This window comes from Cydia splendana, chromosome 5, assembly GCF_910591565.1.
Source record: "Cydia splendana chromosome 5, ilCydSple1.2, whole genome shotgun sequence".
NCBI lineage: Eukaryota > Metazoa > Arthropoda > Insecta > Lepidoptera > Tortricidae > Cydia > Cydia splendana.
The window spans coordinates 21,385,458-21,412,006 of record NC_085964.1 but is presented as its reverse complement, the minus strand read 5'-3'; the positions used below and the strand labels follow the sequence as shown (position 1 = coordinate 21,412,006).

Sequence of the window (26,549 nt, the reverse complement as noted above, 5' to 3'; positions counted from 1 at the left end):
CACGCTTATTATGTTATTATAACAGGCATAAAACAAATCTTTAACATGTCCAGAACGAATTACCCAGCATAGGTAGGTATATATGTACCTACTTGTTTAAAACCTATTCAGTATTCTGCTAAAATTAGCATAAATGTAGAGCCAGGCACGAAAATCGTTCTCAACGATGTATTAATTGAAAGTAATCAGGTTACGGATTCGTGACTCGCAAATTGTGCACATTAACAGTTTAAGTACCTCAGTATGTGTGTAGTCAGGAATTCAAGGTCATTAAGAATGGAGGAATTCCAAAAATGTGTACAGACTTTGAAATAGGTACGGTTGGTGCCCCAACTTAAGTACCCACGTTGCCATACTAATTGCATAGAAAAGTGGATAAGTACTTATGTTAGGGAACCGACTGTATTATTTTTTTAAAGAGTACTTTTGGTACTAGCCTTATAGACTGCGCAGTGCACTTAGTAGCCTTACCACGAGTCACGAGTGTGACACTAAAATATTCGCTAACGTGTGCGTAACTTACTTACTTTCTATGCATCTCGCGCGTACTGGCATATTAGTGCGAGCGAGATGTATAGAAAGTAAGTTATGCAGATGTTCGCGAATATGTCAGTCTCAAACTCGTGGTAAGGCTATTGGTGTAGCTTTACCACAGCTTTATCTAACTACAGTTGACGTGACGTGCTTCGTGACTGAGCATAATTGAACCTTATGCCTTGGTAATTATGTACGAGTATTGTTAGTTAACAGTGCGAGGTACCGTTATTTAATTACCGTTGCGAATACTCGCTTAAGTAATTGTAATTTGTCGTAATAAATTAAGTGACATTTTTAGCAATTATGAATGCAATTAGCTGTAATTAAGTTTAGTTTGAATGTTCAAATATGACTCGCCATCTAATAGATTAAATAAATTATTTGCGGTGCCGCTACAGACCATTAATTTGACAAAACAATCTATTTATCTAGAAATTACCGATACAAGCCTATCCAGGTAATGGATATTGACCTAGTATTCATAAAACTTAGCAAACATTTGATAAATTTTGTCCCTTTCTAATAAACACTAATATAAATATGACAGATAGGGACAAACGTATATTGACGGTTTTTTTTAAAGTTTGGAACATTGACGTATAATCTCAGGACGGGCCTAATACGGGCACTAAAAATGGTACTAGTTCAGTGGTGTCACTCACGAATTCGAGCCAATCGTGCAGCCTAACGCAACCAGTTGCGACCAATCGCGCGCGTGATGCGAACTCATCAACCAATCGCGTTGTAGCGGTGTCACACCGCTGTACTGGCCCCATCATGCCCCATTCTTATTGGTATACCGTAAGGCCAGCCCTGATATATACGTCAAACATTTATGAATAACGACATTAGTATTTACCCACAAGTTATATGTACATCAGCTAACTCGGCTCCGGCCTCGCAAGCGACAGAATAGTCCAGCGCCATTATAAAAAGTAAAATTCCTATGAACATACAATGGCGTTGTCACACTTTCGCTGCCAAATCGCCGCAGATTTAACTTGGTCGGACTCTATTCTGTTTATAATGCTAAATTAGTGTGGTTGAAATCTGAGGGTGACCGCTTCCATATCATTATAATTTAAACAGTACACCTACATGACATCAAAACGGCGAGCAATGTCACTGCTGTAAGGTCAGAGAGTCATGCCTTGACAAAGTACATAGTTGAATGACCTCTATCGCCATTTAAATGCGGTTTTTGCAATTTATTTGTCAATGAAAACTTGTTGCTACCCGGCGTGCCTTCCGCGTACGGATTTCCGGAAAAAGTCTCGATTCAATATTTTTTTAATCGTAATATCGTGGGTTTTGGAATTTTTTGGATGCATTCCAGCGGGATTGGCAGGATCTTGCTCAGCACAGGGAGGATTGGAAAGGGAGAGGGGAGTTGCCCAGCAGTGGGACACACATAGAGATGGGTAACTACCCGGGTAAATACCCGCTCTCGGGTATTTACCCGGTAAATACCCGATATTTACCTACCCGCGGGTAAATACGCGGGTATTTTCGTTTTTCTTCTAAATTTGATGTGTTTAATGGTATGTACATAAATAAGATTAATGTAAGTATTTTTTTATAATGTGACATAAAATGTATGTTCAAACAAATTAAGAAAAGTTTGTTTTGAGGTGAAGTTCGATTTTAACATATCAGTCCAATTATGAAAATCGTGTAAAATCATTCCCTGGCTTCCGGAAATGTTTTAAAACGCTTTTAATATACATTAGAAAGATAAAAATAAAGACTACTTATGAATGATAATAAAAAAAAATTGTGCTATATCACAACTTGGGAAGCTCATAAGTCAAATACAGTTAGTTTTAGGACAAAAATGTATATAACCTTTTTTGTAGAAAATTATGTCTACTTTAGTTTGTACATACAACATTTTTCGATATTAATGACAGATTCCAAGAAATATGAAAAAAATCACTTTTACCCCCTCCCCCCAACCACAACCCCCGCCGATCGAAGTTGAAATGTGTATTATCAACGTATAAGTACGATAATTTACTCAAATCTAAAAAAAATACTCTTCTGACGGCCTTTTTTTAATATTTATCAAAATTGTACTAAAAATTCCTTAGTTACAACTGCAGGTTTCACTAAACCATTTCATTTTAAATCACACACAATAATTACAATCATTAACTCGGTTTATATCTCCACTTTAACACAAATCGACATGTGCAACAAGAAATGAATCTACCCGTCCATTTGGGTAGATACGGGTAAATACCGGGTAGATGGGTATTTACCGGGTATTTACCTGGGTGGGTAAATTGGGTAAATACCCGCGACCCATCTCTACACACACATAGGCTAATGAAAAAAAAGTATCGTGGGTTTTATAATGATGAGATCACTGGCGAGTGGACTTTTTTTTTGCAAAACATTGAATCACCTTTGCTTCCAACGAAATGGACTGATGATGTCGTGTTGAATATGAAAACAGTGTTTAGGGTTCCGTACCCAAAGGGTAAAAACGGGACCCTATTACTAAATCTCCTCTGTCCGTCTGTCTGCCTGTCTGTCTGTCACCAGCCTGTATCTCATGAACCGTGATAGCTAGGCAGTTGAAATTTTTACAGATGATGTATTTTTACTAAAAACAGAATATAATAAATATTTAAGTGGACCTCGCATATAACAAACGTGATTTTTTTTGCCATTTTTTTGCGTAATGGTACGGAACCCTTCGTGCGCGTGTCCGACTCGCACTTGGCCGGTTTTTTATTTTTATTTTGGTGCCGTAAGGTAAATTATTCTCTATCCATTTAAATTAACTCATTGCTAACCGCCCTTTCCACCTGTACGGTTACCATCAGTTTGTCACTGACATAAACGCCGTCGAGAACGTAATTTACTTTCTATACATCCCGTTTGCACTAATATGCGAGTACGAGCGAGATGTATAGAAAGTAAATTACGTTCTCGACGGCGTTTATGTCAGTGACAAACTGATGGTAACCGTACTGAAGTCTTATTTATGTTAACGTTTACACCTTGACCTCGTCTGTACCTGCTGCTCACTTATTAATGTCCTCTGTGCCGAGTAATTTGTTTCCATTTTAATTAAATTTCTCTACCCTGAAACCGGAATGGCATAAGTTAGTTTCATTTTGCATGCAATTATGTAATCATTTTCTATTTTTAGTTCTTTTTAACCACTGCACCGTGTTATGATGGCTTTCTATCATATTTTTTCGGATATTTAATTATTTTAAGAGTTAAGACCATTTAATAATTTGTATAAAATCTGTTTTTCGTTCCTAATTTTTACAATAATCAAAAAATCTAAAAAAGTCAAACGTAGGGGCATAGCTATGGTTAATTGCATCAAATTATGGAAAAATGTTTTCCATAATGTCAATATCCAGAAAGAATATGGGGACTACGTTTGTATGAAGAAACGGCCGTACCCTTTCCTCTTAAGCCGTTTTTGGTGAATGAGGTCATCATCATATCAGCCAGAGGACGCCCACTGCTGGACATAGGCTGGTGAATGAGGTATCAATCGATTTTATGACGCGGGTGATATAGGCTATATTTGGCGACTTTGAAAGACGATAAGACGAGAAAAAAAATGTTTTTAAACTCAACCGATCTCTATTGTATTGAAATAGCTTTCATTGTAGGTTCAATGTGAGGCAAAGGCAATCACATCCTATAACCTAACCATAGTGTGTGTACTGATAATGATAAGAGTTTATTTTTAATTTTAACCTTGGCTGAACAATAATCTTGCTACTTATTAATATTTTGTAAATCCGGCTGTGATGCACACGTTTACATTACATTCATCTCTTTGTTCCTTTTGTAACCAACTATACATAGTTTTATGCGAATACGGAAAGGGATTTATAAATGATTTTAGCAGTCTATGCATTGACGTATATATCTAAGGACTGGCCTTACGGGCAATAAGAATTGGGAATGAATGGGGCCAGTACAGCGGTGTGACACCGCTACAACGCGATTGGTTGATGAGTTCGCATCACGCACGCGATTGGTCGCAACTAGTTACGTTAGGCTGCACGATTGGCTCGAATTCGTGAGTGACACCGCTGAACTAGTACCATTTTTTGGGTTCCGTACCCAAAGGGTAAAACGGGACCCTATTACTAAGACTCCGCTGTCCGTCCGTCCGTCCGTCCGTCCGTCTGTCACCAGGCTGTATCTCACGAACCATGATGATGTATTTCTGTTGCCGCTATAACAACAAATACTAAAAACAGAATAAAATAAAGATTTAAGTGGGGCTCCCGTACAACAAACGTGATTTTTGACCGAAGTTAAGCAACGTCGGGCGGGGTCAGTACTTGGATAGGTGACCGTTTTTATAGATAATGGTACGGAACCCTTCGTGTGCGAGTCCGACTCGCACTTGGCCGGTTTTTAGTGCCCGTGAGGCCAGTCCTTAGATATAATACGTTAATGAGTCTATGTGTCTTGTGTATGTGATTAATAAGAATAATAAGGTACCAATTGATTCGTTTTGATGACGTAACGTAAGGGCTACCTTTTTAACCGACTTTATAAGAGGAGTGTTATTTTTTCCGAAAAACTTATAGGGTTAAAGTTTTCCAATTGCGTTGCTGGTTTCGTTTATCCATACGTAGTATACAGTCGGCGTACGGCTACATAAGCAACAAAACAGGCGAAGATTCTAAATAGGCAACTACTAATAGATACCTGGTACAGTCACGACCGAAAATATCGATACGGAAAACGTGCCAAAATTATGTATACACTATCTTAATACCTATATGGGCAATAACGTCATGTATAGGTACATATTTTGGGCGCTTTGTCCGTATCGATTTTTCCAGACGTAACTGTACTAGATATGTAAACCTTGATTAACACATATGATGTGATTAATTTAGACTTTGACTTTAATAATAATCCTACCGATATGTCAGAAACAAAGTCCAATCTAAGTACTTAATTAAATGTTTATTTCACGCCAGATGTTAACGCTTTATGCGTGAGAACACAGCAACATACCTACTTATAGTATCAATGTATATTCTCTATATATACACCTAAATAAAGTATATAAGTAGATGCTGCATGCTGTACCATACATTTGTGTTCCTTACTAAACCTACTATGAATATTATACCTATATGGCGGTCGTCATGGCGAAGTCTGATTGAACTGAAGGAGGGAAGTGATTTCATGTTGGCGCTATTATATCGAAACGTAAAATTGGACTCGCATCGGTCTGCCGAGTGCAATCGATCGAACAGGCATAAAACAATAAAAGCATTTTAGACAGTATGTAATTAAAAGACAGATGGCGATGACCACTTACTAATGAACTGTCTTGAGACGTTAATAATTTATCCACAGTATTTTAATTTCCATGCACAATTTTACTTATAGTCTGTGCGGAAAATGTATGGGATCCAATACATTCTACGACTCTTCTCTTTCCGCACAGACTATAAACGGTAATTGTTTGCAAGATACCATAATGTCATCCATCAGTAGACTTAATTGACAAAGGCTGTGCTATATCAATCCGTCGACAGTATTACCAGCACTATTACAAGTACCTATTAGAACAAATTAAATTATCAATTTTTTAACAAGCAGATACGTCTGCGAGCGATATTCCAAACTTTATATTAAAGGAAAAAATGGAAAAAAAAACCCCGCCTGCCGGAAGCGTAAATTTTTCCATTTTTTCCTTTAATATAAAATTAAATTATTTTCAGAAAATATTTTTATTTCAAGTAGAAACACTACTATATAAATAGGGAATATTAGGCAAAGCTCTGCGTAGGTGGCACCTTTGTGGTACCTTTGTGGCACATACGGTAAACAAACCACATTGACACATAACCGCGAAACAAGAAAATCGAAATTTCGTTATCTAATCTCTCTATCACTCTTGCATATTCGAGCGATAAAGAGGCAGATAACTAAATTTCGAATTTCGCGTTTCCCGGTAGGCCCTTGTTAAACCGCCTTGATGCATCAATGTCATATTTTATTGTCTGTGAAAACTTGTCAAAAAACAGTTTAAGCCACAGTATGTATAAGTTAGTCTATGAATTTACTGAGTCGGTAGTGCTGCACTCTGGCGGCAGAACATTGCAGTAATATCCCCTATTATAAACTGAAATAAATGTCATATATACTAAGAAAAAGCCATATACTAAGTAAGGAGGACGCTGGTTCGATTCCAGCCTGGGGCACTGGAGGCCTTGGTCACTTTTTAGGGTTCCGTACCCAAAGGGTAAAACGGGACCCTATTACTAAGACTCCGCTGTCCGTTCGTACGTCCGTCCGTCCGTCTGTCACCAGGCTGTATCTCGTGATCTGTGATAGCTAGACAGCTGAAATTTTCACAGATGATGTATTTCTGTTGCCGCTATAACAACAAATACTAAAAACAGAATAAAATAAAGATTTAAGTGGGGCTCCCATACAACAAACGTGATTTTAGACCAAAGTTAAGCAACGTCGGGCTGGGTCAGTACTTGGATGGGTGACCGTTTTTATAGATAATGGTACGGAACCCAACCCTTCGTGTGCGAGTCCGACTCGCACTTGGCCGGTTTTTGTTCTTAGTATATGACAATCGCTCAAACCGAATCGGCGAAACCGCATTTCAAAGCCCTAGGCATCCTAACCTTGCCGTCGTTACTAATCTTTCAAGCGGCAATATACGCGCGCTCGCAAGCAGACAGCACCCCGGCCTCAGCTCGCGCGGCCCCGCGCCGCTACCCCGCGCGCCGCGCCCTCTGCAGGCTCGCACCCGTGCCGCATAAGCTGGCCAAGTCGGACAAGCTCATTCACATACTAGGCCCAAAAGTATACAATCGACTCCCGGATTCAATAGTAGTTGCCAAAAGCGTAGCAGTATTTAAAAACAAATTAAAAAATTGGTTAGTCGAGCAAGCGTTCTACGACCATAAAGAGTTCTTTAAAATGTAGGAACTAAGGTAGATGTAATATATTAAATACAACCTACATTATGTAGTGAAAATTCATACTTAAATATAATCTTTATACACTGTATAAAATGTGACATGTAATTTATATTATCAATAAATATTATGATTATGATTATGATACGAATGTTAGAATTTAATTGATTTTTATATCGCGTGACGTTACGAGTACCTTCATGTCACTTTCGAGCGTGAAAAATATCCAAATGTCCGGAACAATTCCAATACATACAATTCCGACCACCGATTGTAATTTATTAATTGAAAGAAATATTTATATTCTCACCGCTGGAAACTGTTTACATATTCCCTATGTCACGTCAGTCAATCCATCATAATAAAAACATAATCTTACAATACACTTAGGAAAAATATTTATTCTACTTTGTATTCTTTGTTAAGTGAGTAGGTATTTCACTTAAGAGTCACATGAATCTAGCCGCCGCCATACAATCGAAATTACGCTCTCATTTTAAGACGACATTCTGAAACAACAGTAAATTTGACATGATCATGTAACAAAAGTATATAATATCTGGGAGACCGAGCTTTGCTCGGAAAACATATAAAAAGTATAAAAACTCAAAAATCCGCGTTTTCTCAGAGATAAGAACTAGCTAGATCGATTTATCGCCCCCGAAAACTCCCATACCTTCAAATTCATCGAAATCGTTAGAGCCGTTTCCGAGATCCCCGAAATATATATACAAATAAATATACAAGAATTGCTCGTTTAAAGGTACAAATATAAGATCAGTGTCTGGTACTAGTTTATGTTGCTAGAAATTATAATATGTACAAAGAAACTTACCTACCAGGTACCTAGATAAGTGTGACTCTTAACCCGAGTTTACCGGTTAAACATTTTGATGAACCTTCAGTTTCAGTCAATTCCGACCACATGTTGAAACGGAAAGAAAGGTAAACATATTATTTTGTGATAAACTCGAGAAATCATAGTAGGTATTCAGTATTATCCAACATTTTTAATCAGTCAGGTTAAAACAATAGCATTTCTCGCGTGACGAGAATTCGCTATCAAATCAGCCTGACCTGCTATTTTACTGTTATAATTGAATAGAATGTCACAGAAGGTGACCGTTGCTTGTAAAATGACGAGGCAGTGGGTGGGTTAGATCGATAGCGGCCTTGGGCCCATGAAATATGTAGGTACCTAGCGAGCCACCCACGTGACTACTGTTTACCAACAAATTAACCGTGTTGACGCGCGGTAGCCCGCATTAGACCGACCAGGGCGACCAAGAATAGGTAAAGGTGGGGTGCCACAGAATATGTAATTTTGTAAGTGGTTTCATTTTAGATACCACGTATATCGGTTTAATATAAATACTTAAAAACAATTTACCTATACCTATTTGAGCCCTTTTATGTACATTTCTCGCGGGCTCCCGTTACGTTAAGTACATAATTGTATGAATTTCGCTCTATGGAAAAAAATAAATTGGCTATGTGTGAAGTTGGTGGCGGGGAAATACCGATGCGACCAATCATTTGTCTTATAATGTTTGCTATGCTAAAGACTGTTTTATTCTCCAGCGTTCCTGCTCTCCGGGCGACCCACAGTGATCCTCAACGTGGTGTGCCACGACCGACTGTCAACGGAAGACGTGGAGCATCTAGAGAGGGTCGTCAAGATGGCCGACCGGTGCCGGCTGCCGCTGGTGTTGGCTGGCGAGTTCTGCTGTTGGAGCAACGTGCAGAGTGAGTACTACTGTCTCTCCAGCTACAGTCACGTGGCCAGTGGCCACGACCACTGAAGACGTGGATCTAGAGAGTCGTCAAGATGGCCGACCGGTGCCGGCTGCCGCTGGCGTTGGCTGGCGAGTTCTGCTGTTGGAGCAACGTGCAGAGTGAGTACTACTGTCTCTCCAGCTACAGTCACGTGGCCAGTGGCCACGACCACTGAAGACGTGGATCTAGAGAGTCGTCAAGATGGCCGACCGGTGCCGGCTGCCGCTGGCGTTGGCTGGCGAGTTCTGCTGTTGGAGCAACGTGCAGAGTGAGTACTACTGTCTCTCCAGCTACAGTCACGTGGCCAGTGGCCACGACCACTGAAGACGTGGATCTAGAGAGTCGTCAAGATGGCCGACCAGTGCCGGCTGCCGCTGGCGTTGGCTGGCGAGTTCTTGAGTTGAAACAACGTGCAGAGTAAAGTTAGATTTCATTTAATAAGCGTTTGTTTAATAATTGTTCTGTTGAAGAAGCGTCAACGTTGTATAAACACACTATAGAGTTAAACACATTGCTCCTGAAACTCTCAGAACCATTGTAAATTTAAACTCATTTATCATTCGACGTATTCTTAAATTATGAGACCTGTATTTGCGATCTAGAGCTAAAATCAATCCTGGGGTATGCGTTGAAACCCTTGTGTTAACTGTATAATACTTTGACATTTGCATATGTATGGCCACAACCACAAGAGCCAAAACTTGTCAAAAATAGGGGAAGTTTTGCCCCAAGAAGACATTGACAAAAAATTTAGTCTGGAATAGGAAATGGTTATTATTCAAAATTAGCAAATTAAATAAAAAACTAACTTCATTTCGAAACCGTTTGACCTTTGTACCTATTTCATGTGACCAATAGTTACAAACTGAGTGCCTATTTCAGTCATTGTGTGTAAATACAATCCACAATTGCCACAATCACGAGCCCACGTGTTTACGATAATTATGATCATTGTAACGCATCCTTTGTCCGATCGGCGTAATTAATAGAGCCATTAGTGATTACCGCTTAAATATAAACAGCTATAAGTACTTACCGCAAAAGTGGCGAGTCAGGTCATAATGCCATTTCTTTCACTCTTGAATAAGTGTAAAGGAGATAACATTATGATCTCAGTCGTCAAGTAGTGATCTGTTATACCTTAGTGGACCTTGTTATAACTATTATGAGGTTTACAATACAAGTGGCTATGTGTTAGTTAGTTCACGTGCTTTGTTTTAATATCTTATCCTCTAGCCTCCCGGAGGCCTATAAAAAGGCCTCTCATTCCATAATAAATATTTTGATTTTTTTTTTAACAAATCAAAATTCCTTTTTTTTAGTACGTTAAAATTTGTAGGCTGCAAGGCTTTGCAGTAGATTATCTTTTATATAAAGTTAACGAATAGTCGTTGATGATAATATATTATAATGGCTAATATTGCATATGATATTAAATTATTTGAGTATGTTAATAGCAGTAACTAGGGTGAAAGCTAAAGTTATTGGCCTCGCTTCTATGGTTCTCTGATTTATTAGGAGTGGCCAACTATGTAGTGGCCAATACCTATAGCAGTCACCCTACTACTAATATCTCTATACTACTACTACTACTAATATTTGTGAACTATAGTACTGTTCTATAATATTATGTATCGTGTAACAATGATACTTTGTCTAATTCGTTCTTGTTTAGCAAGTTAATTACAAGAATAACATGTTTTCCTTATATAACTTATTGTTGAGGAAAACATTTTCTGAAACTTGTCAATCTTGTCAATAACAAGTAATGTAATGTTGCGTGAAGTTCAAAGTCTGTCATACTTCTATTAAAAGATATACGTGCAGATACAGACGTCATGTTGTGACATCATATGATACCTGTCTCTCGTCATAGTGAACATACTCTTTTGTGTATGTATAGTTTGTCAAAGGACTGTCTCATTTCAATCATAGACAGAGAGAATCATACTATCTTTGCCTTACACTAGTACTAGCACCCAAAAGAAAAGGATGAGTATAATTTTCCTGGTTCTTACTGACTGACAAATTGGTTTGACCAACTATATATGGGAAGTTGGGAACAGATTTCAATTTTAAGTATCTATTCCGTTTTCATCTTCTTTTGATAAAAATAAATATTTCTGGTTTATACATTTTAGTTTATTTTTAATCAAATTTTGAAATCGGAAATTTGCCACTGGACACCCCGTGTTATGGTGTATTCCCATGTTGTGACCGCCGCCGTACATGAGGCGGAGACAACTGGGAATGATTTATATGAAGCGCCTATTCCCACATGTGCCCGGCGGGGACAAATGGGAATACATCTGTATTATACCTTGGGAGTGCCAAGCAAACGCAATGCGGTTAGAGTTAGACCAAGAAAAGTCTGCAGCGACTTTGATAGCCCACGCAGTGCAAGTGTTATTTTAAACGTCAAAATTCTATGAAATTATGTCGTATAAATAACACTTGCCATGCGTGAGCTATCAAAATCGCTGCAGACTTTTCTTGGTCTAACTTTACTTCAGACAACCTTTGAAATTTCGAAAGAATTCATCATTACAAATTTCAAATTAGTGTGGAACCAAATATCATGTATGGTTAAGTGTGGCTTCAAATAGTGTTTAATTCATAATAATCAAAACTCCAAACGCTCTTTCCAGCTCTCGAATGCTGCGAGCCGCTCCTAGACGAAAGCCTATCCACCACCATAGACAACAAGTACTCCGGCCAGAGCTGCATCCTTTCCCCAGGTACCGACAAGATCACCTTCAACGGTCACTTTGGGGCCATCAAATCTGGTCTCAGCCACCTCGCGATCCCCCGCGGCTGGTCGTGGGGCGGCCCGGCCTCGCCCTACTGTCCCATATGGGCAGAGATTAAAGTCCCCGTTTGACAGATGGACTCGAGGCTTATCTATTGTGTACCTTCGATTCTGTTCTTCCTGCACTGTCTCGTTTTGGTGGTGTTGCACATTTTCTGTTTTAATAGTCACGTGTTTTAGTAAGTCGTTGATTTGGAACAGTTATTAATTGTAGAAGGGTTGTAATTAAATTACTAAAATATATGTAGGTGACGCTGTAAGATTTCATGCTAAGACCCTCAGCACACAGCGTCGTAAGGTAAGAGAAGCGTAAGCGTATCGTAATACGCGCTTAGGACGAGAGCGGTTCGAGAACGTACATGGTCAACCAAGTTCGCAAGCGTTGTTGCAGCGATTCGTATGAATGAATTAATGTTTTTTTTTATTTCAGGCAACTAGTGGCCCATACATAAATACCTTACAACTAGCATACATATTATAAAAATATATTTTAAAACTACACAATACAAATCACATTATGGTTGCGATGCATTACGCAACCCCGCAGTGTCTGGGAGCCGGCCGCGGAACCGCCGAAACTTGACACCCTTCGACCAAAACTCCTCCTTAGTGAAGGTCGCTAGATGTTCAGTCGGAACGCACACCACAAACGAATCAAGTATGAGATTACGCTTCGCTTACGTTACCTAGGGCCTCTGGAAAATAGTGGTACGTTTGACAGTCAGATTTACCGCGTTATGTACGAGGTGCACAACATTTTTTAAGCATTACAACTTTTCTACTATCAATAGCTGTTTGATTTGTTAGGCGGATTGTTTGAATCCCACTTGTATCCATTGAATTGTTAAATTATGATATCTTCCTTTTTAAGTCCCCAATTGATAAACAGCCGATTTAGACTTGCATCATATTGATATCATTAATTCATTAATCACTTTAAAGGGGCCCACTGATTAACAGTCCGCCGGACGGTATCGGCCTGTCAGTCGTTCGGAACTGTCAAAATTTTGTTCTAACTGACAGGCCGATACCGTCCGGCGGACTGTTAATCAGTGGGCCCCTTTAGTCATTCTGATTTTTTATTGTCCCATAATTCATGAGATACCTAAGTTATATTTAAGATGTTTTAAGATTGTGACTGTGAATTAATAAGAATAATAAATTGTCAATTTGTTCAAACCGACTCATTAAGACGAAACAGGAGCTGAGTTTTAAATATTTTAGGTAAATATACCCGTCTCGCTAACGGAAGCGGCACCTAAAAGTAGTGCGATAAGGACAAGGCGAAAAATCCTGCGTAAAAATCTCAAAAATCGAGGTTTCGTACTCCTCTGTTTCCTCCTCCAAAACTTAACCAATCGTAACCAAATTTGGAAATCTAAATGATTATGAAATTATCTGTGTCGGACCGTTTTGCTTTTTTGGCTAATTGATATCAGTTTTGAATGCCACGCCTCTCATTGCGGCATAGTCAATTAGGCCATTTTGGCCATTTTTGAAGGGCTCTAGCGCCTTAAAAAACAAAAATATCAAAAAAAGCAAAACGGTCCGACACAGATATTGACAATATTAATCTGTGTTGAAAAAATCATTGCTCTAGCTTCAAAAACCACGGAGGAAAACGAGGAGTACGTTTGTATGAAGAAATGACCACTCCCGTTGGCTCTTAATTTCACATGGAGCACTTGTTAAGTTATTCACCTATATGTGGCTTTCCATCACAGAAGGGTCCTTATGCTTTAAGTTCAATAAGAACCTTGTTATTGCATTATTGCACATGAAGCATATAAGGACTCTTTCTCTGGTGAAAAACACACATATGTTTACTATTATTTTGGTAACAAACATATTTTTTGATGAAGTCAAAAGATGTTTTATATTTTAACAAATTTCACTGTAAAATGTAGATGAAATATTATTTATCCAAAATGGTGATTTTACTTCTGTAACGTGATTATATAATTTAATCTTCGTATTTGTAAGTTTTTCTTTGGTGTTAGGTATTATTTTAATGTTTTACTGAGTTTCTGTACTTAGGAATTATAAAGAGGAATGTACTAGTGAAATGAATTTGCGTCCTTTAGCGTTGATACTACCAATGTATATAATCATAAATATAATTATGTATATTACTAAAAATAAGCAGATGCTTGTATATACGCGAAGTATTTTTTAAAACTATTGCAAACTAGTATTTGTCTGATATTTAAGCCAATGCTACTCTTAGGGTCGGTTGCACCAAACTGTTCGTATCGTTGAAGAGTTCGCTAAATTTTTATGTATGGAAAGTTTCATAGTAAAGCGCCGGGGCGCGCCGGCTGACGTTGATCAGTCTGTCAAATGTGGTCGGTGCAACTGGCACTTAGTAAAGCTAAACAGATGTAGTTCATAATTGTTTTCCTTGGTATTTTCTCGGAAACGTTCGTATTTGTCGTGATACTTCAGTTAACTAAGCACTTTTTGTACCGAGACTGACTGAAATAGCAAGACACGTTCGTACGTTTCCGTGAAAATACGATGGATAATAATTATGCACTACATCCTGTACACGTGTTTATTTTATTTATTTATTACCTGTACACGTTTTGTAAGTAAAAATTTCGTTTTATGATACTCATATTTATTTCCAGTATTTACAGTTATTTATTTAAGAAGGATAATTAATCGTTATTATCGCTAACTCGTATCACTTATTAACATTGCAAGTTGTATCTTATTGTCATGCAATAAAGTCTGTACAGTCAGCAGCAGAAGTTGCTAAGCGGGCAAGGTGTTCAAAATAATCTTGACGCGACTTTATTGTTAAGAGAATAATAGCGTGTCAAGGTAATTTTGAACACCTTGCCCGCTTAGCAACTTCTGCTGCTGTCTGTACATTGGTAACATTCTCAATATCTTATTCTTATGTATTGAGGTTTAAAATACATAGCTAATATTCCATCTATTTCATTGCAGTTGTAAGATTTTCTTTGAATTTAAAACTTAGGAAAACTATGGTGCGAGTTAGTGATACATATTTTTTTATTGATAATAATCATTTACCGGAACAGTGTACCTGAAGCTGTTTTCCATTTAGGATAGTATATAAACTTTAATTAACTAAGCGCTGGTGGCCTAGCGGTAAGAGCGTGCGACTTGCAATCCGGAGGTCGCGGGTTCAAACCCCGGCTCGTACCAATGAGTTTTTCGGAACTTATGTACGAAATATCATTTGAATTTACCAGTCGCTTTTCGGTGAAGGAAAACATCGTGACGAAACCGGACTAATCCCAATAAGGCCTAGTTTCCCCTTTGGGTTGGAAGGTCAGATGGCAGTCGCTTTCGTAAAAACTAGTGCCTACGTCAAATCATGGGATTAGTTGTCAAGCGGACCCCAGGCTCTCATGAGCCGTGGCGAAATGCCGGGATAACGCCAGGAAGAAGAAGATATAAACTTTAATTAACTATTTGTATATTTTAAGCAATATTATTTCGTTCTGAAAGGTCCAAAGGAAGCACTGGAGTGAGTAGTTTTTAAGTTTACCAATAACTTAAATTCTAAATTAAATAATAGGTATATTTGAAAATCATCCTAAATATTTATGCTCAGTGCATATCAAATATCAAATGTGCATAGATGTCCAGTACGTATGATAGTTTTTGTGGACGTCTTAAGGCTAGAGCGTACCGGCTGCGTGTGAAATGTTGGAACAGTGCACGCACACGTCACGCAAGCGGTGTGCCGTCTCTCATAAGGATCTGTATACCTACTACAACGCGCACGTGCACATCTACGCACACGCACACGCACGCGGCGTGCACAGGCCATTATTTTGGACTTTCTGAACGTATTTTGAAGTCATTGTATTTCTCTTCTGACAGCTGATATACCCAAATAATCAACATTCTACTTAAATATTGTTATATTTGTAAGCGGCAAGTGATCTCGCGTTGGATTAAGTCTACTTAATAGTATATCCCACTTCTGATGCTGATGATATCAGTGTATAATATGCTTATCACAACCAATGGTTGTGGCTACAATATTTATACAATTATTTATACATTTCTTCTAAAAAATGTTTTATGGGTCGATTGGGCATTACGTTATGTTGATGAAATGGGTCTAGGTGGGCGTATTTTGTTCCATACATATTATATTTTCAATATTATTTTTTTTGTAATATTTGTTTTGGGTATTTAAGATTTAAAACAGCTTGGCAATGATGGCATGCGTCTTTTTATCTCTAAGACCTATTTTGTATTACGTATACTAAAATAAAGTGATAGTTTATCTACCGTAAAATGGTTCTACTTTGCTCCACTGTGGGTAACTATGCTCCAATTCTATAAAATGGTTTAACGTTTAATATATTCAAATATGTTTTATATTTCTATGTTATTTTTATATGTATAAACTTACTCAGGTTAACGTATTTATAAAACTTTGCGCCCCCAAGTAAACTATAGGTAGGTAAACAATATTCATAATTTTCTTAATTTGGAGCAATTAAGTAGGGCCATTTCACGGTATCCAATCATTTTACCAATTTTTCGGGCTGTATATCTGGATATAAAAACAAGGAATAAGTTTTCCTTAAGAGGGAAGAATAGCTACTGATAAAAAGTATTTTTTTCATACAATTTCCATTTCGGGAGTAAACGGTTTCCACTAACTAAATCTTCACAAATAACATTGATTTTGAAGTCGATCGGTTCAGCATAATATATTCAAAGTTTATAGGTTTCGATTGTAAAAAAAATGCAAATTTTGTAAAAAGGAAAACCTATAAACCTAGTCTTTCATTGTCAATACCGTACTAAAAAGTCATGGAGAATGGAAAATATTTAGAAGGTATAAAAACATTTTCTCTTTTTGTTTGGACGAGTGCGTAGTATTCTTCCCTCTTTTCCAGGAAATAAATGGCATCTTCTTGTTATTGAGATGGGTCTTATTTTAACAACTACAATACCAAGTCTTAATTAATTTTGTTTTGACTTGCACTTAAACTTGGTTAAATGAAATTTTGTAATCACTTATATGCTTACTTTGTGATAAAAATAATTTATTTTTGTGAAATTATTTATAACTTTATTGTGTATTTTTAATGTTATTTTCTTGGTGTATTATAATTATTATTGGTGAATTTTAATAAATTATTGAAAGAATGTCTTGTTATTTAGTTATATTCATAAATGTCCTTAAAATTAAGTTATTTAACATACCCAATTACCCGTGGTCTGACTGAATGTAAGAACCTCCTACACCTAGGTAGGTACTCTGCGCCTAAAATCAGGGCCCTAAATATGATGGCATCTCATCATCTCATTCATCAAAATTAGCTCAGTAGTGTGACGTTAGAGTGTAATAGTCGTAGTCAGGTAAAAAATGTAATGCTTATAAAGCTGTAAAAAAACGTATTATTTTCACACTAGATGTTAGAGTCTGTGCGGAAAGAGAAGATTCGTGGAATGTATGGGGCCCAATAACAAACATTTACCAAGTTTATAAAAGTTAGCAACTTTGATCTAGAAATTATTCCCTTTTAAAAAGCAAGCATAATTCTTATTAAAATATTAAAAATGAACGCATTTTAGTATTGTCAGTGTTGCCAGCGCTGTGTCCATTTGACATTGACAGTTACTGTGGCGTCGTTCTCGTCCTATGGAGCAATGAACTGAAGGTAGAACAAAAGAACCTAAACAAACCAAACCCTTGAATTATCTCAAATAGTGGTTGAGGTGAAATAAAATGAAGCCTGAAGATGCGCCCAAAGACGAAGAAGAAAAAGCGGAGCCAGAAAATGAACCACTCGTCGCGGGGGACGTTATTGGCGACACTGCTTATAGCGAGCGATTTGTTTTAAAAATCCTACTAAAATTAGCAAATTTGGACACTTTGAAAGAAGAAATCAAGGAAAAATCTTTTGAAGACGATCTTTGCACGCTATGGGATATGACTGCGGAGCGAGATGTGGTTTTATTTCTCCAGAAACACGACATCTTAAAACTCTTCTATTTCGCTTTGCCCGTTATAGAATCTCCGCGTATTATAGAGATAATTGTCGGTATTATAGGAAATTTATCATGCCATAGGAACGTTGTGTCAGATCTGATGAAAATGGATAACTTTTTGGAGTTACTCCTCGACTACATGAAGAGTGATGACAGTCTGGTGCTGATACAAGTGCTGCGCCTAGTAAACTCGAGTTTGTTCCTCGCGCCCGACGCTCACGTCGCTACTTTGATGGATATTTTCCAAAAGACAGACTATTCTAGCACTCTATATTTCATGTTAAAGAATTCTTCGAGCAAAGAACTGCTTCTGACAGCAATAGAGAATTTCAATACGCTGTGCTCATACTGTAACACAGAGAAAACTAGATCGCTTTTCTTTACAAACTTCTTGAAGAAGGAAGCTATTGAGTCCCTAGTAGCAGGTTTTACTGAGATTATTGTGAATCAAAAAGATTCCTGTGAGCAGGATGAACTTGAAAGAGTGCTTGTCATAACATTTCAAATAGTACTCAATTTGGTAGGTTTTGACAAGTCTCAGGACATTTACATAGAGTGTGCTGAGGACGTCGCTAACATGATACACCAAGCTTTATGCTACTATGAGAGGAAGTTGATTAATCTCAAAGAAATAGACTCCGATGTAATTGATATAATTGACTCTAGTATAACAATAATTGATGTGTTGAAAATCACTTGTGACCCCAGTAAATACTTCAAGCCATGTTACAGAATGTGGCGAGCAGTGAGTTTGATACTAAAAAATACCAAAAACGGTAACAGTTTTGAGCAAGACGACAGGGAAGAGTTGACAGCATACACAAAAAACATTGTCAATCCGTTGAGTACACTTATTTGCGTTTACTTAAAAAGTTGTACTGAAGAGGAGTTATTGAAGATCCTTGATGAGCTTGGTGAGGAGTATGAGAGGATAGTGGGTGCCGTCAAAGACAAGGAGGTTCAAGCTGAAGTCAGTAAAAGAACAGAAAACTACAGAACCAGGTTAAAGGATAATGTAGACTCATAATAAACATTTGATTATACCTCTCTTGTTTTTTTTCTTAAAACCTTCAGGCAGAGAGCTTATTTTGGAATGCAGAACTCAGTTTGAAAACCTATGCCTTAAAATAGTTATTTACGATACAAGTGCGGAAAAGAAGAAATTCGAAACGAGTGGCAATAAATTCCCTTCGGTCGTGTTTTAAATTGACACGAGTTGCGAATTACCTATACGCATGTGTATCGTACAACGTTTTACAGTACATATGGCCCTTTAAACTTCGACATACGCACGGAAAGTGCTCTTTCTCGCACTAGTGTGGGAAAGTAGGACCATATATGTACTGTAATAGTTATATACGATACAAGTGCGGAAAAGAGGAAATTCCTATTCGCACGTGTATCGTACAACGTTTTACAGTACATATGGCCCTTTAAACTTTTGACATACGCACGGAAAGTGCTATTTTACGCACTAGTGCGGGAAAATAGGACCATATGTACTGTAAAAGTTATTTTGTTGTCTTTTTACCAGGTGACCGAGTTGCAACAACAGCAAAAATAAGTAGTAATCATTGACTTAAATCTAAGGACTGGCCTTACGGGCAGTAAGAACGGGGCCACTGGGGTCATCACGCGCGATTGATCGCAACTAGTTGCGTTAGACTGCACGATTGGCTCGAATTCGAGAATGACACCACTGAACTAGCACCATTCTTAGTGCCCGTAAGGCCTGCCCTTAGATTAAAGTCAATGGTAGCTGATGGTAGTAATATGGTTTGGCTGCAACAGCATCCACAATAGGTATCCTTTTAGTTGGCCGAGTAGTGATTTGCCTCTTTCTGGCCTCATCATATAATAAACTATAATACTTATATCATGCGAGTCGTGGGAGGAGCTTGCATCTCGGAGATCGGACTGGCGAACTGCTGTCAATACGGGTCTTGATAACTTCGAACACACCCGACTTGAAGATCTTGACGCCAAACGCCAGCTCCGAAAAACTCGGCCCAAGCCCTCCTACAATAATTACACATACAACGCATCTGGGCAGCTTTACTGCGTTTTGTGTTGTCGCACTTTCAAAACCAAATTTGGATTTGAGAGCCACGCTCGCGCGCATGCACGTAATACCACAAAATAAATAATAGTACTAGGTACAGAAGCTCACTCTCTAACAAAACGCGTCTGTTACGATCAGCGCAGATATGGCCGCTAGATGGCGACAGCGCCACGCGCGGCTAATGGCAAACCCCAAAATTGGGGCCGAACGGATGTACTTTTAGCTACCTGTAGCAAAGCGACGAAATCGCGGAGTGAGCCACGCCTGGTAATACCTAGTTAAGATCCTTAATTTGTCAGGATGTCGCCGTCGACGGATACGTCGGGGAGGACATCATCATCATAATATATTTTATAGAATTTAACCCAGCAACGCTAAGTTTGCACTCAGCAGTGACACTGTCTATGACCGCATCATTATTCTAGTTGTTTTTATTTTATTTTTATGAACCTTTTTCATGAGGCAGCGAAAAATGTAAGCGGCATTAAGATAGTGAAATAACATAATATACATATAACCATATTTGCTTAAAGAAAGTGACTAGTCTTAAGGACTTCATCACCTCTTTAGGAATCAAATGGGATATATCATGTCTTTAATGCGCACACTCCTTCCTACATTTGGCTTCAATATAAGCCAGCAAACATAAACCTTACTTGAAGATTATTTTGATAACGTAATAGTGTATACCTAGTAGGTACATAAACAACGCTCGGAATAACGCCCGTCATTTTGAAAACATAACCCAGTTCCGTGCAACAGAGACTTCCTTATACAGTGGCGGATATGCAGTCTTTGCCGCCATAGGCTCCAGGCCAGGCCCTGTAATAACTACTAGCCGCCCCTTTCTCAGCACCCATCGCATAGACTGCCGCCCCTGATGTCTTGCCGCCCTAGGCCCGAGCCTACTGGGCCTTAGGGCAAATCCGCCACTGTCCTTATACCCATGTCAACGATTAAATATGCCCCAATGACGTCCGTAGACCGATGTGAACGAACATTTTCGACTCATAAATGGGTCCTAAATTATGGTTAGGTATGTTTTTAACCTTTTGGACGCCAATGACCGATATATCCGCACCGCAGGGTCAACGCCAAAGGCTGATTAATCGGTCATAGACCACAGAGCAACATAGACCTACGTGCATATGCATAAAGTTAAATTTCAGTTTTAACACTTTGGTGACGTGGCGTCCGGGTGACTGCTTTTGTGTTTGACACGGCGTCGAAAAGGTTCAATGACAGGCATTTTCCCCAGCTTTCGCCATAAAACTTCGAGTTCTTGCGGGTTAAAAGGGTAAAATGAAAAAAAGTAAAACGATAATAGTATATGGGATTATATATTTTGTAGACATCATAAAGCAACATTTACATTACCATTAAACAAGTTTCGCCCGTCGGCTAGACTATCGAATGTAACAGTACAGTAACGTAACAAAACAAGCACGCGCTCGATATGCTCACAACACACACCACAAATACTGAAAAGGAGAACAAATATTAATAACAGTATACTTTACATTATATGTATTTATGAACTAACACGTCCTACGCGCCCCGGTGGGGCGAAATCGCACAAAAATTTAAATATCAATTCGTAAATATTTAGATTATATCGTTAGAGATAAAAACAGGATAAAGACTAGACTTTACACTGATCAACGACAACTCGGGATCGCGCTGCGCTTTCAATTTATACATCCACAAAACTCAACCATTACTTACTAAAAATTGCCCCAAATAAATTCAACTGTGTATTATCGCACCATTCAATTTATTTAATCCAATTTTCAGACCATATCCGGGGCTGATTGTCCCAACATTATTATCGATACACCCGTCTCGTTCACACGTGGTTGGTGTGAAAGAGACGGGTGCGCAGCGCGCCCGCAACAGAACGTAATATCGTCCGCGGCGCCCCCGCCCCGCAGCCGCCGCGACCCCTCCCCTCCTACATACAGTATACACTACAACTTACATAACGTGTGCAAGGGACCCGCGACACCTACAATCAGGCGCAAGGCAAACAATTATACTTCAAATATGGTATGGTACTTTTACCTCATATTACATGTCTATACGTGCAAATAATATTAAACGCACCAGTAGTATGAGCCGCGGCGTTACGGCGGCCTACGTTAAAAGATTTGACAATGCATTAATTTAAACATTTGCTAACATACGATTTTAAGCTTTAATTATTTTATTAAAATGCCTTCTTGCGGTGTCGCGGGACGCGCGCACATACTCAAAACAACTGAGCGAATATATCAAAGTTACCGACATAACTTTATCGCCTCGAGCGAACCCGTGCGTACGGTCAGCATACGGACGCGTTAAGACGTTGACAGTCAATGTACGGTCGCATTAATCGCTGAACGTGACTGTATATGCTGACCCTACTCACGAGTCCGCAAGAGGCCTGTAGCGGCCCGCGGGGGCGCTATATTAACATTATATAAACCATTGTTACCTAATCAATAAATTACATAAATAATCTGAATTTAAAACGAGTCTTAGGCTTTTGATAATCATGTTTGTAGTACCTCCGGATCGGCTTAAACCTACTATTTCAAAACCGATTTTGAGAGTATTTTAGATGGTCAGTTTTAAAATAGTTTAGGTGAGAACACATGTATAACCAATAATGGACGCTCACTTTGTAATTCGTGATGATTTCGTTATCGCCATCACGAATTGCCGAGTGATGGCAAGCCGCCGGTGATATGCTATCCCGTTGTACTTCAGGGATATGTATGTTGTGATGTCCGACTAACGCTACGTTCGCATTCAACATATATAAAAAATCGCACATTATAATTACTTCGTTCATTTTTTAAAACGCTAAAAACCGTCAAGGTTTCGCATCCGCTATAGCTTCGTCACATACATTAATATTAGATAAGAAAATTATGAGATGGAAGGCGGTCGTTAATTCGTGATTCGAAACACCATTTTTGCATCTTACTAACACCTATACTAAATACGAGAATGAAACACACATAACTCGTATCATAGAAAATATGCAATTAGAAATGGCGTCGAAAATCACGAATCAGTATATTTATACCAAATTGCCAGACGTATTAAAGTCGAATGGTCCTTTTTTTGGCACATTACCGTCAAATGTAAAATAATACTACACTCACCGCGTCTCACTCATACTTACGATGTGCCAGTTGCGCAAAGTTTCCAAAAAGTTGGAGTAGTTATCGGAAATTTCAGTAAAATTTCACAGGATACAGGAAACTTTCATTTTGGAATTGGAAAATTTCGATTCCCATACAATTGAGAAGTTCCCGGAATATTTCCGTGTGGAATTTTCGCAATTTTGGAAACTTTCCGACGGCACACCAGTACTCATAACTTTAGGTACACATAGAACACCGACAACTGTTTAAAAAGTTCAAAACCGTGCGTAGCGACACCTACAAATTTTTCTACTTTAAATTTCTTTGGTACAGTTTTGTGAGCAAAGACATGGTGACAGTTTTGAGTATATAAGACATGTGTATAAATTAGGGATAAAGGAAACTTGCTTATGTAACGATAGTAGGTAATATGAACCATATTTCAATAGCCGTACAGTTCAATATTAAATACTATACGATATATAGACAAAGTTACTTTGTCCACGTCAAGCCTTATAAGCATGAAGACTATTGTCCGTATTTTTGACCATTCAAAGCCAGTCTTATGACATCTGGCGCGTATTGTACGTCCTTCTTATATTATATTTCTTACGTTAATACAGAAGTAGGTTATAACTGCCAGCCGTCGTAAGCTGCCTTTTAAAAATATTCCAGAACATTTATGCACATATAATTGAAGCCGGCATGGATGTTCCATTGCAGACTTGGGGCCATCCATAATTTAACTCTTGTTTTTTAAATTATTAAATTAAAACAAGCATTTTCGTCTTGGATGGACCTTTAAGTCACTAAGACTGAGAACGTGCCATCAATTTGTAGATTTAATCGAGCAATAATGAAATTTCCAAACAGAACAAATATCTTCACTAGATGGCGTTGACGATTAACAATTACAGCGCCATCTAGTAAAAAAACTACGAGTATTTCATAGACATTTAATGTCATTATAACTCTGTAATAAAACTAAATATATCGTCTCATAACACGTACAAGTATGGGACCGATAAAATTGTGACCGTATGATGGCACGCTTTAGTCAGCTACGAAACGTCCAGCCGCCGTCGCCTAGGCCATCATACATATTGCTTTCTTTAAGCGTATTTAATCCAATAGTTACGTACACACATGTGTTAGTTACGTAACACATCTTTTGTACTTACACACTCTACGCGAGTAAACATCGTAACAACCTAATTGCCCCTTTCGTTGTTTTGAACGGATCTGTTAGCCTACACACTTGTCTTATTAGTACGTGTGAGGTTAGGGGATAGGGGAGATTACACTTGAATAAATATAGTAATACATCTAATACACAGTCTATTTACGGCAAGAGACGGACAACCAAATACATAGCGATTATGTCAATCTGATCTTAAGCAATCTCGTACCTCACTCGTGCGGTTGCAATTGCAACTAAAACTCAAATTTTAAGTGAACGAAGTGTGATACTAGCTTGAATACGATTCGATGGTATAGTAAGAAATATTTGTGGCTTTCCATAGAGAAGGGTCCTTACGCTTCATGTGCAATAAGGACCTTTCTATCAGAATTTCAGTTGCAATTTCAGATAAAAAGGACCTTATAAGGACACCTGAAGCACAAGGACCCTCTGCGATGGAAAGCCACATTTTTGTTTGTAGAAATAATTCTAATGCTAAACACCCATGTAGAGACTTGCTCTAAGAGTCCAAACATACCATTTTTGCATTATGCATGTCTCTCCGTGGGATTTTAGTAATACAATGTATATATATATATATGTATATATATCGCTATGTAGTCAATCGCCGCCTGCAGGCAGGCGCTCCTTGTGACACGATCACAACATTTATATCACACTTGGGGTACGACAATACACAAATCGGGCCTCCCGTTTACTGTGACGTCTTCACAGTTTTCCATATGAATAATAATTTTCGATTCAACCGCTCTGCTATACCATTTTGTAAGTATGAGAACTCAATTCGAAAATTTTCAATTGATGAATGTCACAATAAAATAGAAAAAAAAATGTCTACGCAATAAGCGCGAAAAAGACGGCTCGGCCAACGTCTTACGACGCGACGACCGACGACGTCGCGTTCGCTCTTATTACGTACACATAAAGCTTAATTCTATCGGCTATTGCTTCCGCGTCGATGGGTGTGGGAAACCCTGAGACGGACGTTTTTATCACGCGGTCACGTAGACAAATAGGAGCATCATATCCGTGTCGGTGACGTCACAGGTGGGTCAGGACCTGGAGATTCCGTCTATGCGCCGGAGAAGCCGTAGACCTCGAGCACGCGGATCTCGAAGTCGCCGGAGGGGCAGAGCGGCGGGTTGTTGAAGGTGGAGCAGCGGTCCGTCTTGCCGAAGCGGATGTTCTCGTCCATCCAGATAGCTTGACCGTCACTGGAAGGTGAAGGTTTGTGTTACAGTTGAGAATGATGAGTTTTGACCTTTTAACCGCCACGGCCGTGTAAATTCGAATTCGGTTGGTTGCTTACCGCAATGAAAGTTCTACTAAATACTTTATTGTTTGGTTAAAGCAATATACTCGAACTTTGTATAGTGGTACAGAACTGCCGATTCTATGATAAACTATTATAGCTGCCATGAAAATACAAAAAAAAACACCGTCGGAGAAGTCTCATTTTAATCGGACGTAGTTTAGGGAAAAGAATACATTGTTCAAATAAATAAGTTACTTTTTTTAAGAAATCTCAAGTTTTACTAACAGATTTTGTGGGTTGGATCTTTTCCCTAAATTACGTCCTTATTGCACGGTAAAAATTATTCCTCTGTGCGGGCCTGTGGCGATCAAAAGGTTTATATACTAGCTAGCTGAGCCGAATATGGCTAAAAGTTGACACGAAAAAAAAAGATTTACATCCAGACAAGTAAAATTTTTGTAAATCCAGTGACATTTACCTACCTGTGATTACGTCTGCACAGGGAAAAATATTGGAGATTGCATGATCTCCATGCGTAGGAAACTACTAAACTTACCAATATAGTACCAACAGTATTCATAATGCTATTCGCAGCAATATACTACGCATGCTACTGCGACTTGTACCTTGTGCCTTGCTTGTCCTATAATGTCTATCTCCAAACGTAACACCAGCCTAGGCTAGGTTATGCTTATTTGGGAACTGCCGCACCATCCGTGGTCATCGTCCTGGATTATGCAGCCGTGTCATTCTGTATGACTACCGACGCACGCGAAAAAAGTTTAGGAGCAATATTGTGGCAAAACCACCTGACTAACTGGCGTGTCCCAGCTATTT

General features: G+C 38.6%; 3 protein-coding genes and 1 long non-coding RNA gene across 6 annotated transcripts in view; 3 read left to right on the top strand and 1 right to left on the bottom strand.

Moving 5' to 3' along the window:
• The window catches only part of LOC134791025 (endonuclease/exonuclease/phosphatase family domain-containing protein 1-like), a 29,191-nt gene extending 16,200 nt beyond the window's left edge, over positions 1 to 12,991 (top strand). The window contains exons 5-6 of the mRNA XM_063762073.1: positions 9,066 to 9,230; positions 11,909 to 12,991. Of these exons, the coding sequence (XP_063618143.1) occupies positions 9,066 to 9,230; positions 11,909 to 12,141 (398 nt within the window). The 3' untranslated portion in view covers positions 12,142 to 12,991. The remainder of the gene's footprint in view (positions 1 to 9,065; positions 9,231 to 11,908) is intronic.
• A 1,171-nt stretch (positions 12,992 to 14,162) lies between these two features.
• On the top strand, positions 14,163 to 17,217 carry LOC134791148 (uncharacterized). The gene is made up of 3 exons (XR_010144272.1): positions 14,163 to 14,301; positions 14,441 to 15,149; positions 15,493 to 17,217. It is a non-coding gene; the product is annotated as an uncharacterized LOC134791148 (long non-coding RNA).
• Positions 17,218 to 17,670: 453 nt separating this feature from the next.
• On the top strand, positions 17,671 to 19,115 carry LOC134790874 (uncharacterized). Its single transcript, XM_063761859.1, has one exon. The coding sequence runs from the start codon at positions 17,801 to 17,803 to the stop codon at positions 19,088 to 19,090; it is 1,290 nt and encodes a 429-aa protein (XP_063617929.1). The 5' UTR covers positions 17,671 to 17,800; the 3' UTR covers positions 19,091 to 19,115.
• A 5,299-nt stretch (positions 19,116 to 24,414) lies between these two features.
• Positions 24,415 to 26,549, bottom strand: part of LOC134790917 (GTPase-activating protein skywalker) — a 125,184-nt gene continuing 123,049 nt past the window's right edge. For all 3 annotated transcript variants that reach the window (XM_063761921.1, XM_063761922.1, XM_063761920.1), the window contains exon 13: positions 24,415 to 25,671. In XM_063761921.1, the coding sequence (XP_063617991.1) occupies positions 25,530 to 25,671 (142 nt within the window). In that variant the 3' untranslated portion in view covers positions 24,415 to 25,529. The remainder of the gene's footprint in view (positions 25,672 to 26,549) is intronic.

What these genes read in the sequence shown, in the direction of transcription:
- LOC134790874 (XM_063761859.1), top strand. Translation starts at nt 17,801, where the DNA reads ATGAAGCCTGAAGATGCGCCCAAAGACGAAGAAGAAAAAGCGGAGCCA.